Source organism: Hyaena hyaena, unplaced genomic scaffold, assembly GCF_003009895.1.
Source record: "Hyaena hyaena isolate Hyena2069 unplaced genomic scaffold, ASM300989v1 scaffold_86, whole genome shotgun sequence".
NCBI classification, from domain to species: domain Eukaryota; kingdom Metazoa; phylum Chordata; class Mammalia; order Carnivora; family Hyaenidae; genus Hyaena; species Hyaena hyaena.
The window spans coordinates 1,593,979-1,620,402 of record NW_024080721.1 but is presented as its reverse complement, the minus strand read 5'-3'; the positions used below and the strand labels follow the sequence as shown (position 1 = coordinate 1,620,402).

The window sequence follows — 26,424 nt, the reverse complement described above, 5'->3', positions numbered from 1 at the left end:
TAATCAGCATTGTGAATAGAAGAATGGAGAACTAGAAAAAAATCTGGGCCCCACCACCATTTGTGAGCCCTTCATCAGCTGGCCCTGAACCCTGACCTTCCTCTGGACTTGCAGGTGCAGGAGCCACTGATCTGTATCAGTGGTTTCTGTTGAATGTTCTGCCATCTCACCCAAGAGTGTCCAAGCAAATACAGAGGGCATTATATGCTGGGCATTATGCTATCTGCTGCGGAAAAAAGATGATCAAAGGATAAAATCTAGATGCTTGTCCTTGAGGTGAAATTAGTTTATAAGAGGAGTTATAGGTAACAGATATGTGTTCTGGGTCTTACCTGCCTTAGTCCCCTTAAATGGGGGATTGCCTTTCCTAAAGTGGTGAATACGATCTGCCCCTGTCCTCAGTGAACTAGTGAACTCCTGGTCCCCTTAAATGGGGGATTGCCTTTCCTAAAGTGGTGAATACGATCTGCCCCTGTCCTCAGTGAACTAGTGAACTCCTGACCCAAGGATCTTCAACATATTGACTGGCCAGTAACCAGTTAGATTTTTTTCTCCACAGCTTGAGGACTCTGGGGCAAATATGTGACATGGAGTGAAGATTGGAGACAATCATTAGGGAACAGAGGCTGCTAGTAACTACAGACCGTGCACATAGAGAAGAGGAACAGATTTGCAGAGAGAGGGAAGGACCATTCAGAGAAGAAAGTGTAGAAGGTAGAAGGAGGAGGGATGGAGGGAAAAAAAGCAGTTTATTCTCTGGACCTTGAAGGATGAGTAAACTTTGCCAGGTGAAGAACAGCAAAAAATATTCTTAGTATGAACAGAGTCACAGAAGTGGATGGTAGGTAGAGTAATGTCTCTTGTGGGAATAGTGCAGGGTACCTGGTTGGCAGTCTGGAGAGAAGGCAGGAAAAACTAGACTGTGGTGGAATTTTCCCAGCTATCTGTGGATGCTAAGAGACCGAGGTACTGGAGACTCATCCAAGGTTGTTAAGGAAAGGAGACTATTAGGAAGAGGGGAGAAATTGGGGCATGGCATGGGATCAGTTAACACTTGAGATCATACTTGAAGACCTGACTGAGCAGTGGCAGCTGGAATGGAGAAGAAGGGCTAGGTTACTGAGGTATTTCAGAACTAGAATTGGCAAAGTTAGATGACAGATCAGATATGGGACCTGAGGCAGAGGAGCTTTCAAGAAATGAGATTCACCTGATATCTAGTTTAGTAACTGCATGAATACGTACAATCTTACATGAGAAAAATAAGACCAGTGGTGAGAGGGCCTGTGAATCCAGTTTCTGATCACATGTTGAATTTGATTTATATGAAGGTCATTCAGGTCATGACATCCAGCAGGCATTTGGAAATGGAAGTGTAGATCCAGAGGAGGGATGGTGAGAGTTATAGGTCTGAACAGTGTCATCAGTTGGAGCTATGGAAAATTGACAAGATTATCAAGTAGCTGGCCCCACAGTTGGAATTACTGGAAGTAGTCCTTGGCCTATAAAGTCCAGCCACAAGTTAGGAGATGCAAAAAAATCAGGGACAGGGTTAAGGGTTGGGAAGTAACCCTTGAGAGCTTGTACAAGACCTAACAGAAAAGCATGTGGAACTGGGGTGCCTGGGTGGCTCAGTCAGATAAGCGTCTAACTTCGGGTCACGTCTTGATCTCTTAGTTCATGAGTTTGAGTCCTGTGTCAGGCTCTGTCCTGACAGCACAGAGCCTGGAGCCTGCCTTGAGTTCTCTCTCCCTCTCTCCACCCCTCCTCTGCTCATGCTCTGTCTCTTTCTCTCTCTCAAAAATAAACATTAAAAAAGAAAAGAAAAGAAAAGCATATGGAAGTAAGAGGGAAGTGATGAGTATTTTTTAAATGAAGGGTGCCTCTCTTTCCTTAGTGAGTTTCAAATGATTAAGATGATTTGTATTTAAAAAGACTAATTCTCACAATTATTTAAGATCAGCCTTTATTCATGGAGGGCCTCTTTCTTTTGCATTTCAATGAATTGAAAGAGAAAAATTCAACTTGATATTTATTGAACTGGGGAACAGAATCAGTTATAGACGGGGACTGATGATGTCTTCATCTCTACTTCCCTATTCCTGGAACACTGGATGCTATTGTCTGAGTTTTGTGGTCTTTAGACTCTGAGAAGGGAAGGCCCACTCAAGTAGATCTTCCCAGTTCATCCCTTTGGCCAGCATATGCCAAGTTTATTCAGTTGTGTAATGAAGTCTTTTTGTAACTTAGCATTTGACCTGCTTCCTTAAGGTTTCTGATCCTTTTTGTTTTGGTAGAGACCCTTTCGTTGCCACTACACAGAATTACATGCCTACAGGTCCATCTTACTGGGATTGATTTCCCCTTTGGATCATTCTAAATAATACCCTCTCTCCATTGAGAACTATCAACTAGGTTTTTTAAAGTCATGCAGCAACATGTCAGGGGAAATCTTTGCCTAATAGAGTAGTGGTGGCTCTAATCTGTTGAGATTTACAAAAAGCTGTTGAAGATTCCAACTAAGCCTGTTGGAAAACAAAACTGGGACATGTGGCTCTGGATGGGGAGAGAGAACTGACAGTTGTCCTACTCTGGGTATAGAATGTCCACCATTAAAGACAGATCTTCTTTAACATCTTATAGGAGAAGATTGTCCCTGGTTTTCAGATATTGCTTTAAAAAAAAAAGCAAAGTCAAAAGTGAATGAGTCACCCCATCCCTGTACGTGGAGCCAGCCTCCTAGCCCTGTACACCCTTGCACTAGCCCCTGGAGGGAAAGCTCAGCTACACCATAAAGTCTCTCACCTCTGCTCCCAGTTAGCTGACCCCATTTGGCCAGTCCCCTCAGCTCTGATTCATTTACTTGAGCAGAAGGGGCAATAAAGGAGGAAGTTGGTAGGCTTGGCCTTGGCTCTGACGTTCTTTTTGACCCTTCTATTTCAAAGCCCCTTTGATACCAGCTTCTGCAGTTTAGGCTGTTAGCATTCTTGACTCTGCAGTCCACCTGGGTCTCACTGCACCTGCTATTCCAGGTACAAATACTCCTTGGGCTCACTCTGGTCCACTGGGGTCAGGATCCAAACCTGTTAGGCCTGTTGGCATCTTTACCAGTGAAGGGGGAGTCCAACACAATGTGGCAACGCTCTTGGTAGGAAAAAAAAAAAGAAACTGAGCAAGAGGTTTTGTTAGTCATTCTGGCCTCAGTGCTTCATTTTCCTTTTATGTTAACTAACTAACTAAGACCTTTATAGTAAATACTTGCCTTGACTTCATATGTTCTTGCATAGATCAAATGAGTTCATGGAAAGGAAAGTATCTTAAAAAGGAGAAAGCATAGCATTTCTTTATAGGCATTTCCAAACCCATTTTTTTTTTTTGAAACCTGTTGTCTCTTGAAACAATAAATGTCCAGTCAGTCTTCGTGCAGAGGCTACCAGATCACATGTCAGTGATGACCTCTAATGGCTCTCTGGCTCTTCTTGCCCGCCAGGGGTCTCCTGCCTGCCTCTCCAGCTTATGTTCCTGCAGCTACCACTCAGACCTTACGTCCAGCCGAGCTGGGCCCTGTATTGGTCCAAAATACTCTCTGCCCTCCTCTGCCTTTGTGCATCTGTGTCCACTCTTTTTTTTTTTTTTTTTTTGCCATGAATGCCTCCTAATTCTCCATCTCCTATGAAAATCATCCCTCCAATCTTCAAATATCAACTGTCATTTTACATGTGTATTAATCATCTATTGCTGTACAATAAATTGCCACAAACTTAGTGGCTTAAAGTAACATTTATTATCTTGCATTTTCTGTGGGTCAGTGTAACATCATAAGAAATCTATATATTTGACCTGTGGCTCCAGTTCCTGACACAGAGCTCCTAAAACCCTGGGAATTTCCTGAGGATAGGGGTGCTAAGAACATCTTTTGTTCTAATATTTGGTCTCTGACCCTGGTTCCTGACACAAAGCTCCTGAATCCCTTGGAATTTCCTGAGGGAGAGGAGTATCTATTGTTCCACAAAGTGGCTCTTGGTGGACCCTTGGATAGCTTCAGGATGGGGGCTGGTTACCCAGAAGACCAAGCCATGATTAGAAAGTTGAAATTTTCAGCCCTACCCGCCATCCTCTAGGGAGCGGAGAAGGGCTGGCAACTGAGTAATAATTGATCGTGCCTATGTGATGAGGCCCTCATTAAAAAACCTTCTGAACTTACAGGGTTTGGGTTAGTGAATGCATCTCCATGCTGAGAAGGTGGTGTACCCTACTCCACAGGAACAAAAATTCCTACGCTCTGGATCCTTTCCGACCTCACTCTGTGTACCTCTTCATCTGGCTGTTCATCTGTATCCCTTATTATATTTTTTGTACTAAGCCAGTAAATGTACATTAAGTGTTACCCTTAGTTCTGTAAGCCATTATAGCAAATTATTGAACCTGAGGAGTGGGTCGTGGGAATCCCCCCCCCAATATGTAGCCAACTCAGAAGTGTGGGTAACCTAGAGACCCACTACATACATTTGGTGTCTGAAGTTGGGGGCAGGCTTGTGGGATTGAGCCCTTAACCTGTGAGGTCTGTACTAACCCTAGTGTCTGAATTGAATTAAATTGTAGGACACCCAGAGAATTAGGGAATTGTTTGGTGTGAGAAACCCATACATTTGGTGCCCAAGGTGTGGTGAGTATAGGATACAAGGTTCCTGTTTAGTCAGGAATCTGTATCTCGTTAGATATATGGCTTAGTTCTGTCCTCTGCTTCAGAGTTTCCCCGCAAGGCCATAATCAAGGTGTCACTCAACTGAAGGCTAAGCTTCTGTGGTTGTTGGCTATATTCAGTTCCTTGTGGGCTCTTGGGATGAAGATCTCAGTTCCTTGCTGGTTGCTGGCCAGAGGCTGCCTCAGCTCCTTGCTGCATGGGCCTCTTTATGTGGCGGCTAGCTTCATTGGATCCAGTAAGGGAGGGAGAGTGCTAATAATGGAAGATACAGTCTTATGTAACCTAATCACTGAAGTGACATTCCAGCATCTTTGCCATATTCTGTTGGTTAGAAGGAAGATACAGGCCCTTCCCACACTCAGGGAGGGGATTGTACAAAGATGTGCAGTCCAGGAGGTGTGAGGATCAGTGGGGCCCTTCTTAGAGTACACTCACTGCAAGACATTTCCTCCGTTACTTATTTCTTCCAACTAAATGTGTGACGTTCCCTTCTGTGACTCCTCTTCATAGCTGCTTTGTTTTTCAGTCTGTATTCCTTCACTTATCTTATTATGGTTGAATATTTTCTTTTCTTCCCTTATGTGACTGTTTTTGCTCATCTTTCATCCCCTTGCAGCTATTGAGAACAGAGTCTTGTATTAAGCAAAAGCTCTGCAAAAGACCTCTTTTTTTCCTTCTTTGAAACTGATGAAGGTCCAAGGTCACACTCCTGCTTAACACCTGAGTCCTTTTTGTCCACGGCAGCCACACGCGATCCATTATAAAACCTTCAGATTCGCCAGTTTGGCATCAAAAGCAATGACTCATTCATGTCTCTATAACCTGACTGGGGTGATCCACATTAGGCTGATTTGCATTTAGAGTTAGAGCTTGTTACCTTATTAAGGAGAAACAGTTTTCCATCAGAGATGCTTCAAACATTAGCTGTTTTTCAGTGGTGCATTGTTCTGTTTCCTAGGCGGCCTGATAGATTTCAGTTAATGATGCCGTCTATAAAGCCCAACTTCTTCTTCAAACCGTTTTCTTTTGCCTATTAATGATCACTTTGTGGTCATGCTTTTTTTAGGTCACAGCAAGTGAATTGATAAAGAAGACTGGCTCTTAGAGCAGCAGCATTTTAATTCTTTCCCTTTTGCCCAGGCAGTGGGCTGGATCTTATTATTCCCGTTGGAGATATTCAGTAGGATGAAATATCTCAGGTGCTTTAAGAGGCTTGGAGCATAAGAGAGAGAGAATATATGTTTGGTATATGTGGACTGAAGACTCAGCACACAGCAAGACTCCTCTAGTCTAGCTTCCCATGTTTGAGGCCCGTCTCCACTTAACCCTGCAAGGTAGCTTAGCACCTTTTCATTTTTTGAAGTTTTGTTAGACCTTAGAGGTCAAGTAAATAAAGATCAGTTTGACTTTACTGATCCAGTAGACACTGTGTTTCTCGTGTTGAACTGGTCACATCATAATCAGATGGAAAGGTTGTCCCCTTTAAGAAAAACTCAGATGGAAGTCAGCTTAAACTTGGAGGAATCATCTGTCTGCTGGGAAAGATGCAGAATTAGTAAGTTAAAGCCAGCTACATTGTGTGCCTACATTTGGGTCTTTGGGGAGCCATGAGGCTAAAAGCCAATTAAAGCTTTAGTAGAGAGAAATTCAAAAGTAGTTTCTCCTGGGCAAGAGAAAGATTTGGAGCAGAGAGTACTTGGGGAAAAGCGGGAGAGTGCTGATGATGTAATTAATACAGTTCACAGCTGGGAATGGGAATCCGTGCTGAGCCCCATCTGAGAAGACGGCCCTGTGAGGAACTCAGGTTTCGGCTCCAACTCGGGAACCTGAAGGCATCTGTGTGGTCAGCCTGATGAGAAGGGTGACCAAGTCCTGCTGTGATAAGCACCTCTTTTCTTAGTCTCTCACCAGTTTATGGGTGAGAACAATACAGAAAAATTGGTGGTGAAGGGATTTTCCCTCTTAATGCTTGAGTGTTAATTTTCTTTTCGTTCATCTGTTCATCCTTTTACGCTTACTTTGTTAAGTCCTTCCTTCCCCAGCCTCAGCCCATCTGTCTGCGAGTACGCAGACATTATCATCTAACTGATGTTCCCAGCCTCTACCCCAGGATGTAGAACCATATCTCCAGCTTAGGTAGAGGATATTGTCATAATTATGTCCCATTGCCATCCCAGACTCAAAAATTGCCCCAAACAGAGTAGATTGACTTCTCCCAGTATCTGATCACTTGGGCAGATCTCTCAAAAATCATGTTTTCTTTTCTGCTTCCATTTCCATCAATCCTGCGAGGATCCTGAAGATTGTGTGGCATCGTGGGAAGAGCGTGAGGTGCCAGCATTCATGAGACTTAGGTTGGAATCCTGCCCTTGCCTCTTCCCGGCTGGTATCCATGGGCAAGCCCATTATTTGATCTTTGTGAGCCTTATCTCTCTTCTGTCTGCAATTGGCATAATACCCGCCTACCTCATTGGATTATGGGAGAATACTAAATGTGGTGGTGTATGTAAATCACCTCGCACAGTGTCAGATGTGTGCAGTAGGTGCTTAATAGCTAATTCCTAGTTTTATTTTGAATGCACAGAGCACAGTGCCTGGCATGTTCAGCACCACTGTTTGGGGATGCCATTTGCATTTGATCCTCCCCTGGAATTGTGGAGCCCAGCTTGGAATATAATGGGTATCCTCCACTTCCTCTAGCCCTTTTCGGCAGAGGAGTTTGGCTTACCTGTCTCAGAGAAAACAAAAGTTGCCCCCTCTAGGGTCCCCCTCAGCTTTCGGCCGCCACATTTACAAATGGCTTGTCCCATCCATTTACAGAGAAGGTGGCATCTCTGTCTTGCTGACTGAAGCTGCCTGAAGCTAATCTTTTTCCCTGGGTTCTGGATCCCATCCCTTCCTGCCCAGGGCCCCCTCCTGTTCCTAATTGTGGCCTTTTCTACCACACCTTCTGTAGTGGTTCCTTCCCATCAGCAATTAACTGTGACCAAGACTCCCTTATCTTAAAAAAGTAAAATAACAACCGTGCTGTAATTTCTCTCTACCCCTGCAGCCACCACCCTGTATTATTCCACTCCTTCATGGTCAGACTTCCGGAGCCTAGTCCACACCCTCATCTTCTCAGTTTACCTTTCATTCAGTTCCCCACACACAGCGTCCTGACTTCACAGTGTTTCCTTCTTTCAAATTAGTCTCACTGGGGTTGCCTGTGACTTTGTTACTAAGGCCACTCTGCTGATCATCCTTTCCCTGTTAAAATGCTTGATTCTGCTTTTTGTTTTTGTTTTGCTTCTCATCCCACAGGAGCCTGACTTTTCTCCCACTTCCCTGACCATACCTCAGGGTCCTTGTAGGCTTTCTACTTCTGCTTTCTCAAATATTGGTGTTTCTCCCTGCTTTGACCCCTCTGATTTGACACCGTTTCTGAGGATGCCAGCACACTTATCCATTTGTCCTCTGTGCACAGGGGACGTTCTCATTTCTGTCTCCAGCCCAGACTACTCTCAGGCATCAGATCACCTAAGACTCACTAAGTGCTAACTGAACTTCTCTCTCCTGGTTGCCTGCGGATGCTCTTCCTATGGTGGCTCACGGCCCATTTGTCTGTAGGGAGGCTTGTACACTTCAGTGTGAGTCAGAATCAGAACCCCCTGGGGAGCTTGTTCCAACAGACTGCTGCCCCGCCCCCCTGCCCCCAGGTCCTGAGTCAGTAGGTCTGGGCGGGGCCTGAGAACTTGCATTTCCCAGTGTTCCCGGGTGATGCTGATGCTGCGGGTCAGGGACCTCTACTCTGGGAACTTCTGTTTATGGCATTAAAGCAGCTTTTCCCATTTCTTTTTTAAAAATGTTTTATTTATTTTTGAGAGAGAGACAGCATGAGCAGGGGAGGGGCAGAGAGAGAGAGGGAGTCACAGAATCCGAAGCAGGCTCCAGGCTCTGAGCTGTCAGCACAGAGCCCAACTCAGGGCTCTAACTCTGAACTGTGAGATCATGACCTGAGCCGAAGTCAGACGCTTAACCGACTGAGCCACCCAGGCGCCCCACTTTTTCCCATTTCTTAACTCTACCCCATATGACCTCCCTCCCTCAGCTCCCCACTAACATCCAAGTAATCATGTCAGTCTTGCCTTTTAAGTACCTCTTGATGTGGAACCCTCGATCCCCTCTGCCACTAGTCTGATTTATTGTAGTAACCTGCTAACAACTGACTTTTCCATCTCCAATCTCACTTCTAAATCTGCTCCCTACACAGCAACCAGCGTGAGCCTCTTAAAGTGTAAGTCATGTTAGTCCCCTGCCTACTCTTTTCTATCGCTCTTCATTGCCTTTGGGATAAATCCACACTTCCTCCTGTTGACCTGGCCTCTGCCTACCTGCATAGCACCAGCTCTTATTTTCCCTTACTGCACATGGAAGGCGCCAAGCATACGGAAAAGTATGTGTAATTTAAATATATATTATATAGCAATTAGCGTGTGCGTACTGTATTCTAGCCACTATAGCACTTTTACACGCATTAATTTCATTTAATTTTCCCATTAGCCCTATAGATTGGTTACATTTTACAGAGGAAATGTGACCTATTTTGTAATATTGTCATCGTCCTGTCCACCAGTCATGTTCAGTCTGTTGTGCCCAGGACAGCAGGGTTGTATTCACTCCAAACTCATTGCAAGCAAGAGCCAATAAGAATACTAATAATATCATCAACAACACCGTATTAATAATAGCTAACATTTAACAGTTTTTGTTATTGTACTTTGTGCCAGGGCACTACCTATAAACATAAATCATGTAAACTATTCCTGATTTACTAAGGAGGAAATTCAGAAAGACGGAGTCACCTGTTCAAAGCCACATAATTCAAGGTCACAGGACTTAAGTTTGAATTTAGGTCTTGTGACTTCAAAGCTCATGCTTTTAACTACTCTATCATCCGTATGGGTGGAAGCAGTAAAATTATATGGAGAGCTGTTTATCACTTGGCATCAATGTCTATCTATAACTGAATTATAAAAATTTTGGCAACCCTCCCCTCCTCATTGGAACCCACCCACACGTACCTATCTTTTTTTCCAGATCTCATTCAACTGTGGTGGCTGGACTTGGAGGCATAATGGGTCCTGGCTCACCCTCTACTAACCATCTCCTTGAATGAACCCTGGGATAAGTTACTTCATACCTTTCAACTGCTGATTACTGTTCTCTCAATATCAAAATAGTAATACTTCCCTTGTGGAGTTGCGAGAAAAAAAAAATGTGAGAGTACCTGCCTCTTCTCTCATCCCTTGTGCTTCTGCCTTATGTAACATTGGGGCACTGTCGCAGGAGCTTCCTCACTGTCTCCCTGTTGTGTTTCCTGCATAGATCACCACTGCCCCCTCCCCTCTTCTCACCCCATCAGTGTCCCCAACTATGGCCACACTGCCACCTGAAAAATACTTGTAAAATACAAATCATGGAGAGTTCCTGTTAATAGTAATGATGGGCTGTTATTAAGACACACCTCTGCCCACTGAACAAAACTAAAAATATTTGCATAAAGTGAAAAAAAACCCAAAACTTAGAGCATTAAAGAGCTAACAAGCATTGCCGGGTTAAAACTGGAATGGGGAACCCAGGCAGTAATTGCAGATTTGACCAGCAGTCCTGGAGAGCAAATAAAGCAGCTGGGGGTCTCACAAGAAGCTGGGACATCAAAGGGCTACACCATGTGGATGAAGGTAGACCTGAAATGCCCCAGCTCACAGGTGGAATTAAAGCCCGGCTTCAAGCTACCTGGGTCAACCAAGGAATGTCCAGTCTTGACTTGGCTTAAAGGCTGGTATGGTTGCAGGTATCTGGCAAAATCAAGTGGAAATTCTTTCCAAAGGAAGGTTTCTTCAACCTAGGCCTTCTATTATTCAGTGATCATTACATAAATATAACCAGGCACCTAAGGAAACCATACTCCAGTGGCAAGAACCATCAACAACCATCAACAATAGAAACAGTCCTTCATAAATGTCAACAGATAGTGGAGTCATCACCATCTGTAAAAAACTACAGTATTTAAAGAAATAAAAGATAAGCTTGAACATATCTACAAAAAAGTAGGAAACCATGAAATGTAGTCATTTGAAAAGAAACCTAATAAAAATTCTAGATGTAAACATAACTATAATGAAGTTAACTCAGCGGATGAGGAAAAGTGTAGTGTTTTTGATTACATGGTTTAAAGGACAGTGCCTCAATGGACAAACCTAACAGAAGACAGGATAAAGCTGAAGAGAAAATTAACAAAGTGGAAGACAGTAAGAAAAAATTATCCAGAGTTTAACATGGAGAGACAAATAGAAAACACAGAGGAGAAAGGTCTAAATAAATTAAATTAGAACCCAAGAAAGAGATGAGTGAAAAAAAATAAGCAAAATGAAATTTAAAAGTAATGGCTGAAATTTTCCATAACAGGTGAGATACCAAATCACAGATTTAAGATGACCAGTGATTGCAAGTAAAATTTTTTAAAAATTCAACCTTAGGTACATCAAGAAGAACTACCAACGAAAACCAAGGGCAAAGAGAAAATCACAAAAGCAGCTAGAGAAAATGACAGAGTTGCTTCAAAGGAGCAACAGACTGACCATTGACCCCTCATCAAATATAACTCTAATAATATTATTGTCACAAATTTCAATAGCTTTCCACTCCTATAACATAAAATACATACTTTTCAGCATGTCACATAAGACCTTCCGTCGTCTGATTCCTGCAACTTGTGTAGACACATAGAAATTCCTCCTTCTTAATTCATTCTTGATTGTGTGCCTTTGCACATGTTCCTCTTCCTTTCTGGAATGCTCCCTATGCCAGTCCATCTAACTAGCTCCTACTCAGTCTTGCCAGTTTTGGCTTATAGGTTTACTGTCAAACTGCCTGGCTCCCTTCTCACTGCCTTTGGGCACACTGCTTACCAGTAGTCACCAGCACCATGTACTTTCACTGTTTGAATCTTTGTCGCATTTCTAGCATATGAGCTCTCAGAGAAGAGAGACAGGGCCATTTGCAGTGCCTGATACTCCGCAGATGTTCAATACCTTCAGTGAGTTGACTCCAGCATTTCAGTTGGTTCCGGCCCCTTAAATATCTTGATGTAGTTTTTCATGGCTCTTCCCATGATGCTCTGATTCCTACTCGTATGGAGAACTGGTCACCACAGTCAGCACCGGGATCCCTGCCAGCTGGCGACAGACTCTGCCTCCTCATCACTCCCATGTCCTTGATGAAACTAAAATAACAGTACCCATTCTACCTGTAGTATGAAGTTGTGGTGTGAAGCAAATGAGGTGATGTGTGTGAATGTCCCGTGAAAACTGCCGCCACGCAGTTCATTAGCTTTATTTCAGAGTGAGAGACTTGGTTGGGCTGGAGTTTGTGAAGAAGGGAACTCATTGGTGCCCCTGAGCTTTGGCTTGGCCAGAACTGGATTGAGGTCCTAGGATGGCCATCAGCGTTAGGCCTGGAAAACTTGCAGCATGGCAAGTGACTAAAACATGGGTGCTTCCTCGCCCCTGGGAGGACTTGTGCTGCCGTTTCTGTGTTTCCCTGGCCGGGGGGGGGGGGGGGGGGGGGGGGGGGAGGGCGGGCACATGAAATAAGTTTCCCTGGTTGTTTGATTTTGAGAGATCTGAAGGGAAATATTTTTATATTTCATGCATATCACAGTTTTCACTGGGTTCTTGTTGAAAATAGTAAATTTCTGTGGCCCTTCATCAAGAGATGACAAAAGGCTGGGTCTGCCAGTTTGTCTCTCGTTTAATTGGATACATTGAAACTCCTTTTGCCCAATTCCTTGCCTTCTTCTTCACATTGTCCCCACTTGGCATTATAGTTCAGTCATCTTAAACCTTTTGGTGTGTTTGTAAAACATTAACTATCATCAGACTTGTCAGTTTGTTGTGTATGTATGAGAAGACCAAATCAGGGCCATCAGGGTCTGCACTTGATAGATGTAAGTGGCAATGTCAGCCCCACCAAACCATGGCATTTTACTTCTTAAATGTTTATAGAAGCTTCAGATAATCTGTAGGAAGAGATTAGGACTTTTCTTCTTAGAGTATTTCTTGGGGGATATAATGAGTAGTTGCTTATATTAGTGTAGTGTATCTATTTCCTAGAAAATTCTTTTAGATGAAGAATTTTGGTAGTAGTCACTAGTTTCTAGAAGTTTTTGAACTAGAAGGGACCACAGAATGTATGGGCCACCTTGGCCTTCAGTATGGCAAAACTGAAGACTGTTGGAGATGCAAAACCTTTACCCTTGTGAGGACAACCAGCCTGTCCTAGTCTAGTAGCTTCTTCATGGAGTTTGATTGCTCTGTCAAACCATTTTTCCTGATATTCAATCAAAATCTCTTTTAAGTCCACTTTTCATATACTAAGTCATCCATGGTGATGGAGACACACTTAGCCTCATCCTTCTCGGACACTTCGCTCCAATCTCGCCTCTGTTTACTCTCACTGCCACTGTCTAATTCACATTCTGATTGTGTCTCACCTAGACTGCAGCCCCAGCTTCCTAAGATCTTTGCTGCTATTGTCTTTACATTCAATGGTGCTTCCAAATTCGTAGCCCTGAAATGTATGTGTCCCATACCTTTATAATGCTTTACAGGCTAGTGTCCAGGCTTGTCAGTTTCATGACCTGGACAGTATGTTAGACAGTATTTCTGTTGAGAATGGCATTAAATCCTAAAACATCAGTGGCTTAAACAAGAAATTTATTTCTATTTCATATAAAAGAAGACCAGAAGTAGGCAGGCTGGGGCTCTGGAGCTCATTACACAGTCTTCAGCTCATTCTGTTGTGCTGCTCTACAGAGTAGAAAGCACCTATGGCCTCTGGGACCAAGGTGAGCGCTTGGGGTTCAGCTGTCACATCCACATTCCAGCCAGCAAGAAGGAAGACTGGGCCTCCATCCTTTAAGGATACTTCCTGGAAGTCACTTACTCGCAGCACTTTAACCTCCATTTTATTCGTCAAAACTTAGACATGTACACCATATTTAGTTGCAAGAAGCCTGAAAAATGTAGTCTTTTAACTAGTTTACCCGGCTAAAAATTGGAGTCCTGGTTGCCAGAGAAGAAGAGACTAGATCATGGGCAGTAACTAAAATGTCTGCCATAAGACCTTTCTGCCAGCCCTGTTCCTCTCCCCACTCCAGAGCCTTCTCACCTAGCCCTGGTGTCTTCAACCTGCCGATGACTACAATAAATCTCTTACTAGTCCTTTACCTGCCAGGCTCTTTCACAGCTCTGGACTTTTAACCTGCAATGCCCTTTAACATTCTCCTCTCTCAGAACATCTATACATCCTTCAAGCCCAGGTTACTCCTCAGTGAATCTTTCTTATCTCCAGTGACAACACAGTCCTTATCACTGGAGCCATGTGGCAGTGGAAGAGCTTTATGAACTTAGTAGTTGAATAGACTTGGGTTCAATCTCTTCTCCCCAGCTTGGCCTGGAAAGTATAAATGTGGACGGTCTCAGCGTTTAAACCGTGTTTGAAGCCACAGCGCAGACGTCTCTTTTTGAGTTCCAGACGTTTATATTGAAAAGCTTACTCAACATCATCATTTGAAGGTTTCCTTGGTGGCCTCAAATAGAAACACCTTTGAAGTAGAACTCGTGATGTTTGCCCCCTCCTCTAGTCTTTCCTGGACCAGTAATGGCGTCTCTATCAGTGCAGCTGCAGATGTCACAAAGCTGGAAATAATCCTTCACTTCTCATAGCTAATGATATCTGATGACCACCAAAATCTATTTGTTCAACTCCAAAATATGTCTTATGTTGTTCTTTTTAATTCCGTCTGCAGTGCCTACTTCGTACCATGCTCGCATGTCTGGACTTCTGTGGTAGCTCTTCACTGGCCTTCCTAACTCCACTCTTGGCTTGCTGGAACGGCGCTTTGGGCAGTGTCATCTTGTACAAAATCCTTAGCCAGTGTCCCATGGTATTTAGGATTCAATTCAGGATGCTTAAATCCTACAAGACCCCAGCTGACTTGACTCTTGCTACCTCTCATTCCCGTCCCTTGCCATGCCCTTCCTCCTGCTTACTCTGCTCTGGCTCTGTGGTTTTCTTTCTGTTCCCTGTTTGTGCCAGAACTTCCCATCTCTGCCTACTCCCAAGTGCCATTTCCCACCTGGATATTCTGTCCCTTTCTTCACTCCTGTACACACCATCCTCAGGTCTCCGCTTAAATGTCACTGCCACACAGGGCCTTTCCCTGACCCCTTTATCTAAATTGCGTATTGAGAGGATTCTTCCTCTTTGGAACTATTCTTTCCTTCTTAGCCTTCATCACAACTTATAACTTTATATTTATTGAGTGGTTATTTATTGAACATCACTCACACAGTAAAGTAAATGTTCTGTAAGGGCTGGAACCATATTTCTTTTATTCAGTACTGAATCCATACTGCCCATTGCTCAATAAATACACATGGAACAAATGAATAAACGAAGAATCTTGTGATTAAACAATGTGGTTGATTCCCTCATTAAACTGACAACTTTGCTATTTAGCGTCGCAAGATGTAGTTGTTGGAAACCTATTAAGGTGATTCACCTTCAAACCTGGCATTGTGTCTCTTCACATTTGTTGAATGTATCTGTGATGCTCTCCTGCAGGGCTATAAACTTCAGTTTAATTTATTAGCATGCATCTTTGAACAAAGCTTTATTTCTGTCAGGATATCCTTATGAACACAGAACCTGAAAAGGACATGTTCAGGTGTGGTATCTGAAAATCATGATTGGGCTCACTTCCATGGCTTGCCTCCTTCCTCTGGATGCAACCTGGCCTAACCTTTGGAACAGAAGACTTGCTTGTTGTTGGGATAGAATCTAAAGCAACAGTCATTTTAAGTTGGAAGCATCAGCGACCGTAACAGAAGGCTGCATGCCCGGGACTGGGGCTGCCTTAGCAATCCCCTCACTACCCTGTCTTGATCGCCAACTCTCGAGACTGGAAACTCAGGTGGCAGATACCTCGGCAGAGCGTGCTGACTCACTGGTAACCCCAGCCTCCTAACCTTTCCTGAAGGACCTTGTTCTGCAAAACACATTGGCAAGATACCTTATGGAACAGATCAACAACTTGTATGTGGTTTTTTTCTCCCCAAGAATAAAAAGATATTGTCCTGGAAGCAGCTAATGATCTTGTAATTCTGAGCTATGGTCTAAAATAAAAGATGAATGTCCTCTTTTACTGATGGACAGGGTGATCCACAATGGGAAAGTTTTCGTTTGTTTTTTTCTTTTTTAGAAAACAAGGAGCATTCTACTTTCAGTGGGCACTATGGTAGGTATATTTCAACATAGATGGAAAAGCAAACAGTCGATCATTCTTAAGCCCCAGTAGGTCAGATCATGTCAGTGTTTCCAGGGTACACCCAGAATGGTAAAAATTGGCCTTAAGTTGAGCCTTTGCTGAGAACCAGCCAGCCCTGAAAAGGATTTATTTATTTATTTTGGCCTTGATAATGTCTAAATGATAAGTGCAAGTCCCTCTTAGCTGTCTGGAGTGGGTCCCACATGAATTGGTTGTGACCCCTAGAATCCAGAAACTCCAGTATAGTTGGATAAGAATATTTAGTGAGGGAACTTGAAAGTAACACATGAACATACAAGATATTAAATGTTCAGAAGTGTGTAATTTGCTGCATTTGTTCATAAGTGGTTTTAATAGTTCTGGTACAGAGCCTAACTCTCTCTCTTTATTGGGGAGATGTGGTTTCAGTTTCTTGGGTGAATGTGCATTTTATAAGTTCTAAAGAAAGGATGTTAAACATTAAAAGACTTTAAATACTTTACTCTTTATTTAATGTCACTAAGAAAAGCCAGGAAAATTAGGGTTGGCTTATTTATTTATTTATTTAATAAATATAATCTATTTTCCACCATTTTGTTTGTTATGGCTTAACATAGCTTGATGTTCTCCACTTGTATGACACTTAGCATATGAATAACATTAAATAGATCAAATGTGGCCTGCTGAGTAGGAGCATTCATGCAGGTTGGTGATGTGATTGACCTTAGCTAAGACCCTTAACCACTATGGGCCTGGGGTTCCTTTTCTGTAAAATGAATAGTTGAGAGTAAATGGTGACCTGAATTTAAAAATCTCCTGAGTCTGTACGCCTAATAGATATGCATCTGACTGATTCCTCTTCTCTTTTTCCCCCTCTTCTTGATGTAGGCAAAGAAGATGCTGATGCGCCAGTCACAAAAGATGAGAGTGCCTCCATGTCACAGGACACAAGAGCTTTATCAGAGAAGTCGCTGCAAAGATCAGCAAAGGTCATTGCAGACAGATTTTCTGCGCTTGTGCAAATGACTGTCACCTGTGCTACCTGTCAAAGGTCTCTCATGCGATTCAGTTAGGACTCTAGGTGGTCAGTTAATCCGAGAAGTCAATGGAAGCAAGGAGTCCTAAAACGCTAATATTTTTTTATAACTTGAAGTATATACATATATGTTGATTTGTTTGTGTTTGGATGAAGGTCCAAAGTCTTCTCTTTGTGTGTGGGAATGTTTATTGAAGTTTTGCATTATCTTTTTCTGCTTAAACCACACTTATAATATGACATCTTTGATTTCCACTTTGGGTTATGTAAAATGGAGTGAGAATTTAGGCTCTAGTGAAGCAATAGGAATGTGGACTCCTTCTAGATTCTTAGTTTTTTGTTTTATTTTTTTTTTGTTGTCATGTCCATATCTCATTCAAAAGCAAGTTTTTAATGTCTTTTTTAGTTTTCCCCAAGTATGTAATTTAGTTATTATAGGCATACAAAATTTGCTTTGTATCCTGTCTTTGTTGCTTTGCATAATTCAATTTTGTTTTTCAACTGTATAGCTAGTGGCATATTCAGATATGGTATCAGACACAGCCGCCCCAGCTATGCAGATAGCTCGGGAAGATGTGGTTCAGCGAGTGGAGTAAGCATGAGGCTTTCTCTACCAGAGACACCCTTCAGCATGTTTAACCTGCTCTGGTGGTATTGCCACTCAATCTAGCAAATTGGTTAGGATGGTACTTCTTGCATAGTGACTTGAGGAAATTTCTAAATTATATCACATATACGTTAACCCTCAACTGCCTGTCCAGTTATTTTAATAAGCATTTTGAATACAAACTGTATACCAGGCAGCATACTAGGTAATGAAGGGAAAGCCTGTGGGATGGATCTGGCTTACAGACTTGTGTTCTGTTTGACCTGTGCAGCGTTTAAAAATTCTCACTAAGTAGCTTACTAAAAAAAATCAGACTTCTGGCTTCTCTTGACAAAACAAAACATCCGGCAACACTGGGCCACGTTCTTACATGACTTTAGTTGGAGCTGAGTACGGGCAACCCTCTGTAGATGGAACTTGTGTTCTGCAATTTGCTGCTGCCCCCCAATGGTACCCTCTCTCTTTCTGGGTTGGTTTGTTTTTTGGGATAGTTTCTTAGTGAATTAAATCTAAAATCGTAGGGCAAAACAGCACTTGTCTGCAAAACTTACTTGCTGTGGTCAAGTCATTTCCACTGCAGCTGATGTATGAATCACGAGTCATGTCAAACTGCCTCCTACACTTCTCCTGCTGTCAGATATTAAAACAAGAAGCAAGGACTTCTAGTTCAGACAAGATGGCATAGACTTGTTTCTCCTTGCTCTTTCCCACCAGGATAACTATAAACCCTGGAAAATAACAAGAGGCAACCATAGATGAATTCTGAAAGGTGAAGAGAGGAAGGCAGGGTAGGTAGGGCCTCAAAGACTAGAGGAACAACATGGCAGCAGAGAACCTCTCCACCAACAGGAGACCGGGCCCAGTGTTTCTGGATCCAACCTGGCAACAGAAGGTGGCTCCAGGCAGACTCGGTCCTCACTCAGATCTAGCAGGAGTCCCTCCAGCAGCCCCAGGCAATCCTGGCGCTACTTGCAAGAGGGATTGACTGGGAGCCTTGCTGACATTAAGTGGGCAGGAGAAAGGCTCCCCTTTCCTGCCACAGCTGAGACTTCTCTCCCCGACCCAAGACACACCAGACATCGGGGTGGCTCTGGTAGCGGGGATCCTGCCAAAGAAGTGGCACAGCCCCGGAAGCCTCTTTGTCCCTTTGTGCCTGAGATTTCCCTCCTCCCTGCCCCCCATCCCGAAGTAGCAGATGGTGAGAGAACACCTTTAGGGGAGACCCTCCTGCATCAGGGTGTGGTCCAGGAAACCTTATCCTCATTTATCGCAGGGGTCTGAGACACCCGTTTCCTACCCAGAGACACTGGGCAGTCAGGTGGCACTGGTAATGGGGGTCCTACCACAATAAAAACCTTAAATGGGAAGTTTCTTTGTCTACATGGACATGGATTAGGATTTGTTCTTAATCCATATTAGAGAGACCAGGTGGCCAGCCCTGAGGAAGTTCTTTCCATGCCCTCAGGCAGTACCAGCAGAGACCGGCGGGAGCCCCAGAGGCTCCATGTCAACCAAACATATCAAAGTAGTACTGCAGAGTCTCTGAAAATCAAACTGTCATTGGAACTACAGCCCACAAATGTAGTCCAGGCCCCCTATGCTTGTGACACCGAGACACAGTGGCCTGCCTTCTAAAAGATTTAAGTAAGACCCTGAATCTCCTCTTATAAAATCTGAAAGGTCCCGGATACAACAGAAAATCATTCATTACACCAAGAACTAGGACATTATCACATGAGTGAGGAGATGTTACTGTTCTCTGACAGTGATTTTAAATATGCTTCAACAAACAATTAGAAATTCTCTTGAAGCAAATGAGAAAATAGAGAATCTCAGCAAAGAAATAGAAGTTATAAAAAAGAACCAAATGGAAATTACAAAACTAAAAGATACACTAACAGAAATAAAATACTTGCAGGATGGACTCAATAGGAAAGTAGCATAAAATTAGTTAACTTGAGAACAGATCAGTAGAATTTACCCAATATGAACAAACAGAAAATAGGCTGGAAAAAAAAATTAACAGAGCTTCTGGAAGTTGTGGGGCAGTACAGTAGATTCAGCATTCAAATAATTGGAGTCCTTGAAGGAGAGGATCACCAAGAGAATGGGGCTTAGAGATTGTGCTGACTGGGAACAGGTAAAAAAAAAAAAAAAAAAAAAATTAGAGATTTTGAGATCAGAGCAACAGTTGTATAACGTGAATATGTAATGGTATCCATCTGTATCATTGTAATTCTCTTCTGACGGACTCAATAGCTTGTGTGTTTTTTTTTAAAATATTTTTATTTATTTCTAGGGGAGAGAGAGAGAGATAGCGTGAGCAGGGGAGGGTCAGAGAGAGAGGGAGATACAGACTCTGAAACAGGCTCCAGGCTCTGAGCTGGCAGTCAGCACAGAGCCCGACGCGGGGCTCGAACCCACGAACCGCGAGATCATGACCGAAGTGAAAGTCGGACGCTTAACCGACTAAGCCACCCAGGCGCCCCTCAATAGCTTGTGTTTAAGTAGAGAAGAGCAGTGGCTGAACTGTCCCAGAATTGAGGATATTTTAGAGCACGTGCAGTGGAAGGGCAAGAGGGGTGAGGCATCTTGTGACGGTGGTGAGAGGACTAGAAGTGACAGAACATGATGTGTCCCTCTGAGGTAGGAAGGGACTCAGGCCTGAGAAGTAGCAAACAGACGCAGAGGACGGGTTAGAGTCAAGGCACCGGTAGTCATGATGTGGTGAGGAAGCCATGAAGGGGCACAGAAGAAGGGAACTGGATGACAGTTGGGATTGGATCAGTCCCAGAGGGTGCTGAGGCCATGAGCATGAGTTGCTAGAACCAAATGGAAGGGAAGGCCACCAGCACTGAAGAGATACAGAGGCTGTAAGGACAAGATCTTGGCTGAGTCATTCCCCTGGAAATGTAAGCCAGATATTGCAGAGTAACTAGGAGGTCCATGGATGACAGCAACAAGAAGGGGACAGCCTGGACCATAAAAGGATGCAGCTGTCTGCACGAGGCAAGAAGAGTAAATGGTCTGGATGTGCCCGTGCCGCATGGGAAGACACCCATACCTCATTCGGGGCTGTGTGGAGAAGGAGCGACCTTTGTCCAACGGGCCTGGGGCAGACAGCGTCCTGGTGACAGAGAAGCGCATACGAGGAGCAGGTCAGGGACTCTTGACAGAGGGCACAAGAGCTTGTTCAAAACAGAATGGTGTTTTCCAAGGGGGAAGGAAGAGTTAGGAGAACACAGAGCCTACTGGGGGATTGAGACTGGACAAGAGGACAGGTGCCTTGTGGGGCGGCAGCCGGGTGTGCCTGGGGCAGAGGAGCGGCACACTGGCTGGTTGGAGGTTCTGCCTAGACAGGCTGAGTGCCCTCATGGAGTCAGAGACGGGAACAAGAGCAACCATCCGCACAGCGGTGTCTGCACCTTTGCTCAGGGGTCAAAGTGGGATGCTGGCAAGTACTTCCAGTGAAGAGGCCGAAGTGCGGAGTGTCTGTGCGGGGTAGGGGCGGCACTTCAGGAAGAACTCCCCGGGGAGGGGGAGGGGATCTGCTTTCTTAAAGACTTCTCTCTTGGTGGAAAGAGTCTGTCCTTGTAGTGATGTGGTAGCCTGAATCGTTGCCTGAGTGAGTGGGTTTAATGTTGGAAAGAAGGAAGGTTTAAAGGTTTCCAGCCTCAAAAGGCATACTAAAGACCAGTTCCTTGTTTGTGTTTAAAAACATTTTTAAAAAGCAACTGCTGTGTCATTCGTGTGGGAAAAATGAAATGCAGAGCAATTACTTGGGGCCTTATTTCCCTGCCGAAGTCTTCCCACTGTCCTTAGGAGATGGGTCTTTGTTATGAAAACACTTCCATTGAATTCATCCCTGTGTTGCATAGTTTTCGTTGGATAAGTATGCTCACTGGATACTTAAGTTGCTGCACGTTAAATGTGGATTACTTAGTCATGGAGCATCACCAAGAGGTGCTTCATTTGGACCTAGAAAAACTGCAGGCTCAGCTAGTTGACCAGATAATATCCTGCTGACTTCTCCCAGCTATTATCCAGTCCTGTAGATAAACAGCATTTGACTATATCTTTGGTGTTTTCAGGTGGTTTACATCTTGGACAAAAAACACTCCCGAGCAGCAACGGGCTTTCTCAAACTCTTGGCTGATAAGAACAGTGAACTGTTTAGGAAATACGCCCTGTTTTCTCCCTCGGACCACCGAGTGCCTAGAATTTATGTGCCTCTCAAGGACTGTCCCCAGGACTTTGTGACCCGGCCTAAAGATTATGCCAACACGCTGTTCATCTGCCGCATTGTGGACTGGAAGGAGGACAGCAATTTTGCCCTGGGGTAGGTGACCTTTGGCAAGAAAAACCACAGATCGCAGACGGATGTCGGTTTAGGTAGCCTTTCGGTAAACTTTTTTGTGTACTTTAATTATTATTTCTTTATTAAAACATGGGTACTTGGCATATTTGGGTCCTAAGTTTTCAGAAATTGCTCTTAGCTACCCCCTTGACTGGTCACCTGTAGGTTCCTTGAATTGCCAGGCAGTTTGGGACATAAATTGTAAGTGCGTTCTGAGCTTCTCCTTATTTCCTATTATGTCATGAATCCTTGTGAACTCCAAGGAATTTATTGCATCAAACAATCAGACAACTCCTTTTAGACGCTAGTGTTAAAATATGCAAAATTCCAGGCATTTCGGAGGACCTCATTCTCCCATGCTTTCAAATACAAATATGAAGGTATATTTTAATGATGTGCTTTTTTGGTATTGATCCTTCAGAGGTTTTACTTAGGGCAGCAAAAACTAAATTACCTGACTGTAAGTAGGAAAGGGTACCCTACTTTCACGGAAGCGGTCAGAACCCAATCTAACTTAACTATAGAGTACGTAGTCATAGCTCATCATGGTAGCCACTTGAGCAGTTTTGATCTGAAGAAATTGCTGGACCCAGCTGTCTAATCAAATGTGACACCTGTTTTCTTATAATTATATCCATTTTGAGAGAAAAACAATAATAAATTTTAGCTATATTTTTAGCCCTTTATTATGGATGGTGTCCAGTTTATGTTTCACACAAAATAAAAATAAAGGTGTACAAGCTAGAAAAGTTTATTCTTATACTTACTTTTAAGCCGTTTTGGTGATTTGCTTGTTAAGTTATCTGAGAAAGCCCTTCTGAGAATGTCCTGTGATTGTGAGTACCAACACTGAATGCATGGCCGCAAGGTACTGCTTTTATTGGATTTGTTCTATACTTAGCCTCTTAGGCCTGGCAAAGTAAGGCGGATCAGATCTGTGTGTTACACCTCATGCCACTTAAGAAATTACTGTCCTGTGCCACTTTTTCAGTGATATGAAGACCAATGTGATTTATATGATCTCAGAGGCACTCGGGAACAATTCCACTTTCTTTTTTTTTGCTTTCAAGTGGAGAGATTGCAGTATAATTTTTATGGCCAACACATTCCAAAAGTGACATCAACCCCTTGAGTCCTAACTAGTCCTTCTCTGAGGCTTGCCAGTTTCTCACCATCAACTCAGGCCTGATAATGGCTGTGCCACCTGGCCCCTGTTGATTGTGCCTGCCGCCCTCTGCCTGGCAGTGAAAAGGGAAGACATCACATCACAGCAGGAAGTCCAGCCTTGTCTTTTATCTGCCTTTTTGTCATATCCCATTGTGTATACTTGATTGGACTACTTCCTTAGTTATCGAGTTGTATGGGTGTAGTCAAGAAATCTTCATGATGTGAGTTTTTTTATTGCTGGAATCACCTTACAGGGTCTTTTTTCACAGCTGAGCATTACTTCATCAAGAACTCTTTCCTTGTGGGCAAATTACAACAACTGAAAAAGGAGTCAAGCAGCGAGACTATTTGCTGAATCTAAAGAAAGAACATTTTAAAATAATAGCCATATATTAATCATGTACTTCTCAAAATAAAAATATACTTAGATGGAAACCAGCACTAATTTTTCTCTGCCTTCCTCGTATGAAGACGTTAGAATTTATCATTAGGTAAATATGCCTTTTAAGATCTTTGTGAAGAAGAGAAAATTTATCTTAATAAAGAAAGAAAATGTAGGTTTTCATGACAAAGTCCTCAGATGACTTCTGTCTCCTGAGGGGTGCAGGCCACAGCTGTTGAGCCTGTTGGGGGTCGCCTTTGCCATTTTGTTCTATCAGCTACTGATCTTTAGGAATGGAGGTCACTGCTGCCCAGTCAGAACATGCTGTTCTAGGATGGCCTGTCTTTCCTCTTTCATCTTTGCCAAGTTTTAACCAGGAGTGTGAAGGTAGTACTTGCTGTGGATGTGAGTGTCTGTGGTTAGCTTCCCCAGAAACTCTGCCTACAAACTGAGGTGAGCCAAAGCGGCTTCCTTCTGAATGTCTTCCCTGCCCCTGCTCTCTGCTCATAAAAGTTTTGAACTTCTTCTCTCTCTGTAACTGCTACCAATTATTTAAGTCCAAAGTCATTTACTTCTTCTGCACTTCAGTTCATGAGACAGATATTGATCAATTATGTGTAAGTCACTATGTGAGAAAGGCAAAGGCAAACAAGGTACAGTTCTTTTATTCAAGGAAAGTATAGCCTAATGCAGAAGGATTTGTATGTAAATGTCATAGGGTTAATTTGATTCTAAGAAAAGGAATCCAACTTGAGCTAATTTAAATAAAAGTGGAAATTAGTGTGAAAAACTCGTGGTTCTCCTAAAACCAAGAGCAGGAAATGGAGGCAGGCCTCATGAGGATCTCAGAACTAACAAGGTGGCACAGGAATCACAGCTTCTCTCTCAATGACCCTGACAGGTCCAGCCACCACATGGTATCTTTTCTGTACCCCTTTCTGCCCATGAGCTGGATTGTTCTGCAGCTCTCCCCACAGCAGCCAGCCTGTCAACATGGCCCCCAAGTGGTACTGCCAGTCTTCTGCAGGTCACATACTGAAGTCTAGGTCATGATACAGAATTTCTAGGGTAGAAAAATCTTATTGGTCTAGCCTGAGACAGTTATTTGCCCTGATCAGTAGTTTTAACCAGAGGTAGTGGTCCAAGGTCCCATGGCCCACCGTCCAATGGGGAGGGACTATGTGGGACTTGAATCTCTGGGAATAAGTGTGGATAAAGTAAACAGACTGAATGGCCTGTCTCTTTTACCTCTAGCTATAGTATGAAGCAGAATATGGGAATAAAGTTGTTTTCTGGAAGTTTAGAGTAGGCGGGTGAAGGGAGAAATCTAGGATTGTTTCTGGGAGAACGGAAGCCCCTTTGCTGAAAGATCGCTCCACCTGAGAGTCGGGAGTGGACCAGCGGGGACGCGACTGAAAGCAAGCAGTCATCACAGACTATCGTGTTAACACAGGAGACGGGGAGAACCTGAAGTAAATGGGTTGCAGGGAAGGAAGCTAAAGGAGTGAAAAAATTCAGGGGAACTGAGGGTCCTGACCGATTAGAAATGGGGCATGAATGAGAAGGACAGAACTGTGGATGAACTTGCAGACCTCTGACTTGAGTGTTGCTGGGGAGACGATGATGGTGTTTACCCACAGTGCACTGCGAGCAGCCTCAGCTCCTACCATGCTCTTCTCCTTTGCCTCATTGCTTGCTGTTTCCCAAGCTGGCTGTGTGTGTTCGTAGCTCCAGACTCTTGCACACCACACTTCCCTTCCCAGCAGTGCCCTTCTCCTCTCCCTGCTGTTTATTTAGAGAAATAACTCCACTTTTAAACTTAACTCCGTTGTGTACTTGAAAAATGTTCCCTGATTCCACCCCCCTGGGTGCCCCCATAGTTTGTAATACTCCTCTTATTGTTGCTGTGGCCTGTTTGGATTGTAATTGCTTATGTAAGTTTTTACTTGACCATGAGTTCCTTTAGGACAAGGATACTCAGTGAACATTTGCTGGCTGGTTCAATGGCCTTAAGGAGGCCATCAATCTTGGTGCCCCCTTCCGTGTAAGCATCGCGTTTCTGGCGCCCCTCGTTCCACTTCGGTGCCTCCTGTGAGGGGCAGCCCGAAGACTGTTAGGGTACTGGAGACCTTTGGGTGTTAGAAAGTTATTTTTCATCTTGTTCTCAGAACTGTCACGAGAGATCTCAGTTCAGCTTTGTTTACTTCTGTACATCACATCTACCACATTTTCGGGACTCTTCATCCTATAATGCTAGCAAAAACCTGAAGGTAATCATTCTTAGTGAACCCTTGCTGGCTTTTAGGGATCACTGCTTTTTGTTATGCATCACAACATATTTAATACTTTTCCTATTTAGTACTAGGCTTTTGTCCAGGATACTTAAAAAGCCACAGTGGCTTCCTCGCTGGAATGAGTTGTAATTATGTAATCAGATTTACAGTTTTAAGAGCTTCCTAACCCTCTTAAATCATCTTTCCCTTTAGAAACTCCTGCAGTGGAATTCATGCCTATATTTTCTCAGACCTTTGTGAAATCTGCTGTCCTAAAGTCTAGAGTTCGTAGTCACAGCCTTCCCGTCCAGGGTGTCATAGCATGGAGATATTGTCATGGTTTGTCATGGTTTCTTCTTCTTGAATATCTAAGGATAAATCTTGAAGAAAATGGAAACGTTGTAGAGCAGCTACTGTGAGGAACATGGTAGTGTTTCTTGGCAGCACTTTAGACTAACTGAACATATGTAACTTGAGTTGACCTAGAGTAAATAGACATATTTATATTATTTGCTCTAGCAAAGTTTGGTAGCTTTAAGGGACA

The 26,424-nt window shown here is 43.5% G+C and overlaps 1 protein-coding gene across 1 annotated transcript in view; it reads left to right on the top strand.

Annotated features, from left to right (window-relative positions):
• Positions 1-26,424, top strand: part of DIS3L2 (DIS3 like 3'-5' exoribonuclease 2) — a 348,824-nt gene that overhangs the window by 141,969 nt on the left and 180,431 nt on the right. The window contains exons 7-8 of the mRNA XM_039234582.1: positions 16,947-17,047; positions 21,793-22,040. Of these exons, the coding sequence (XP_039090513.1) occupies positions 16,947-17,047; positions 21,793-22,040 (349 nt within the window). The remainder of the gene's footprint in view (positions 1-16,946; positions 17,048-21,792; positions 22,041-26,424) is intronic.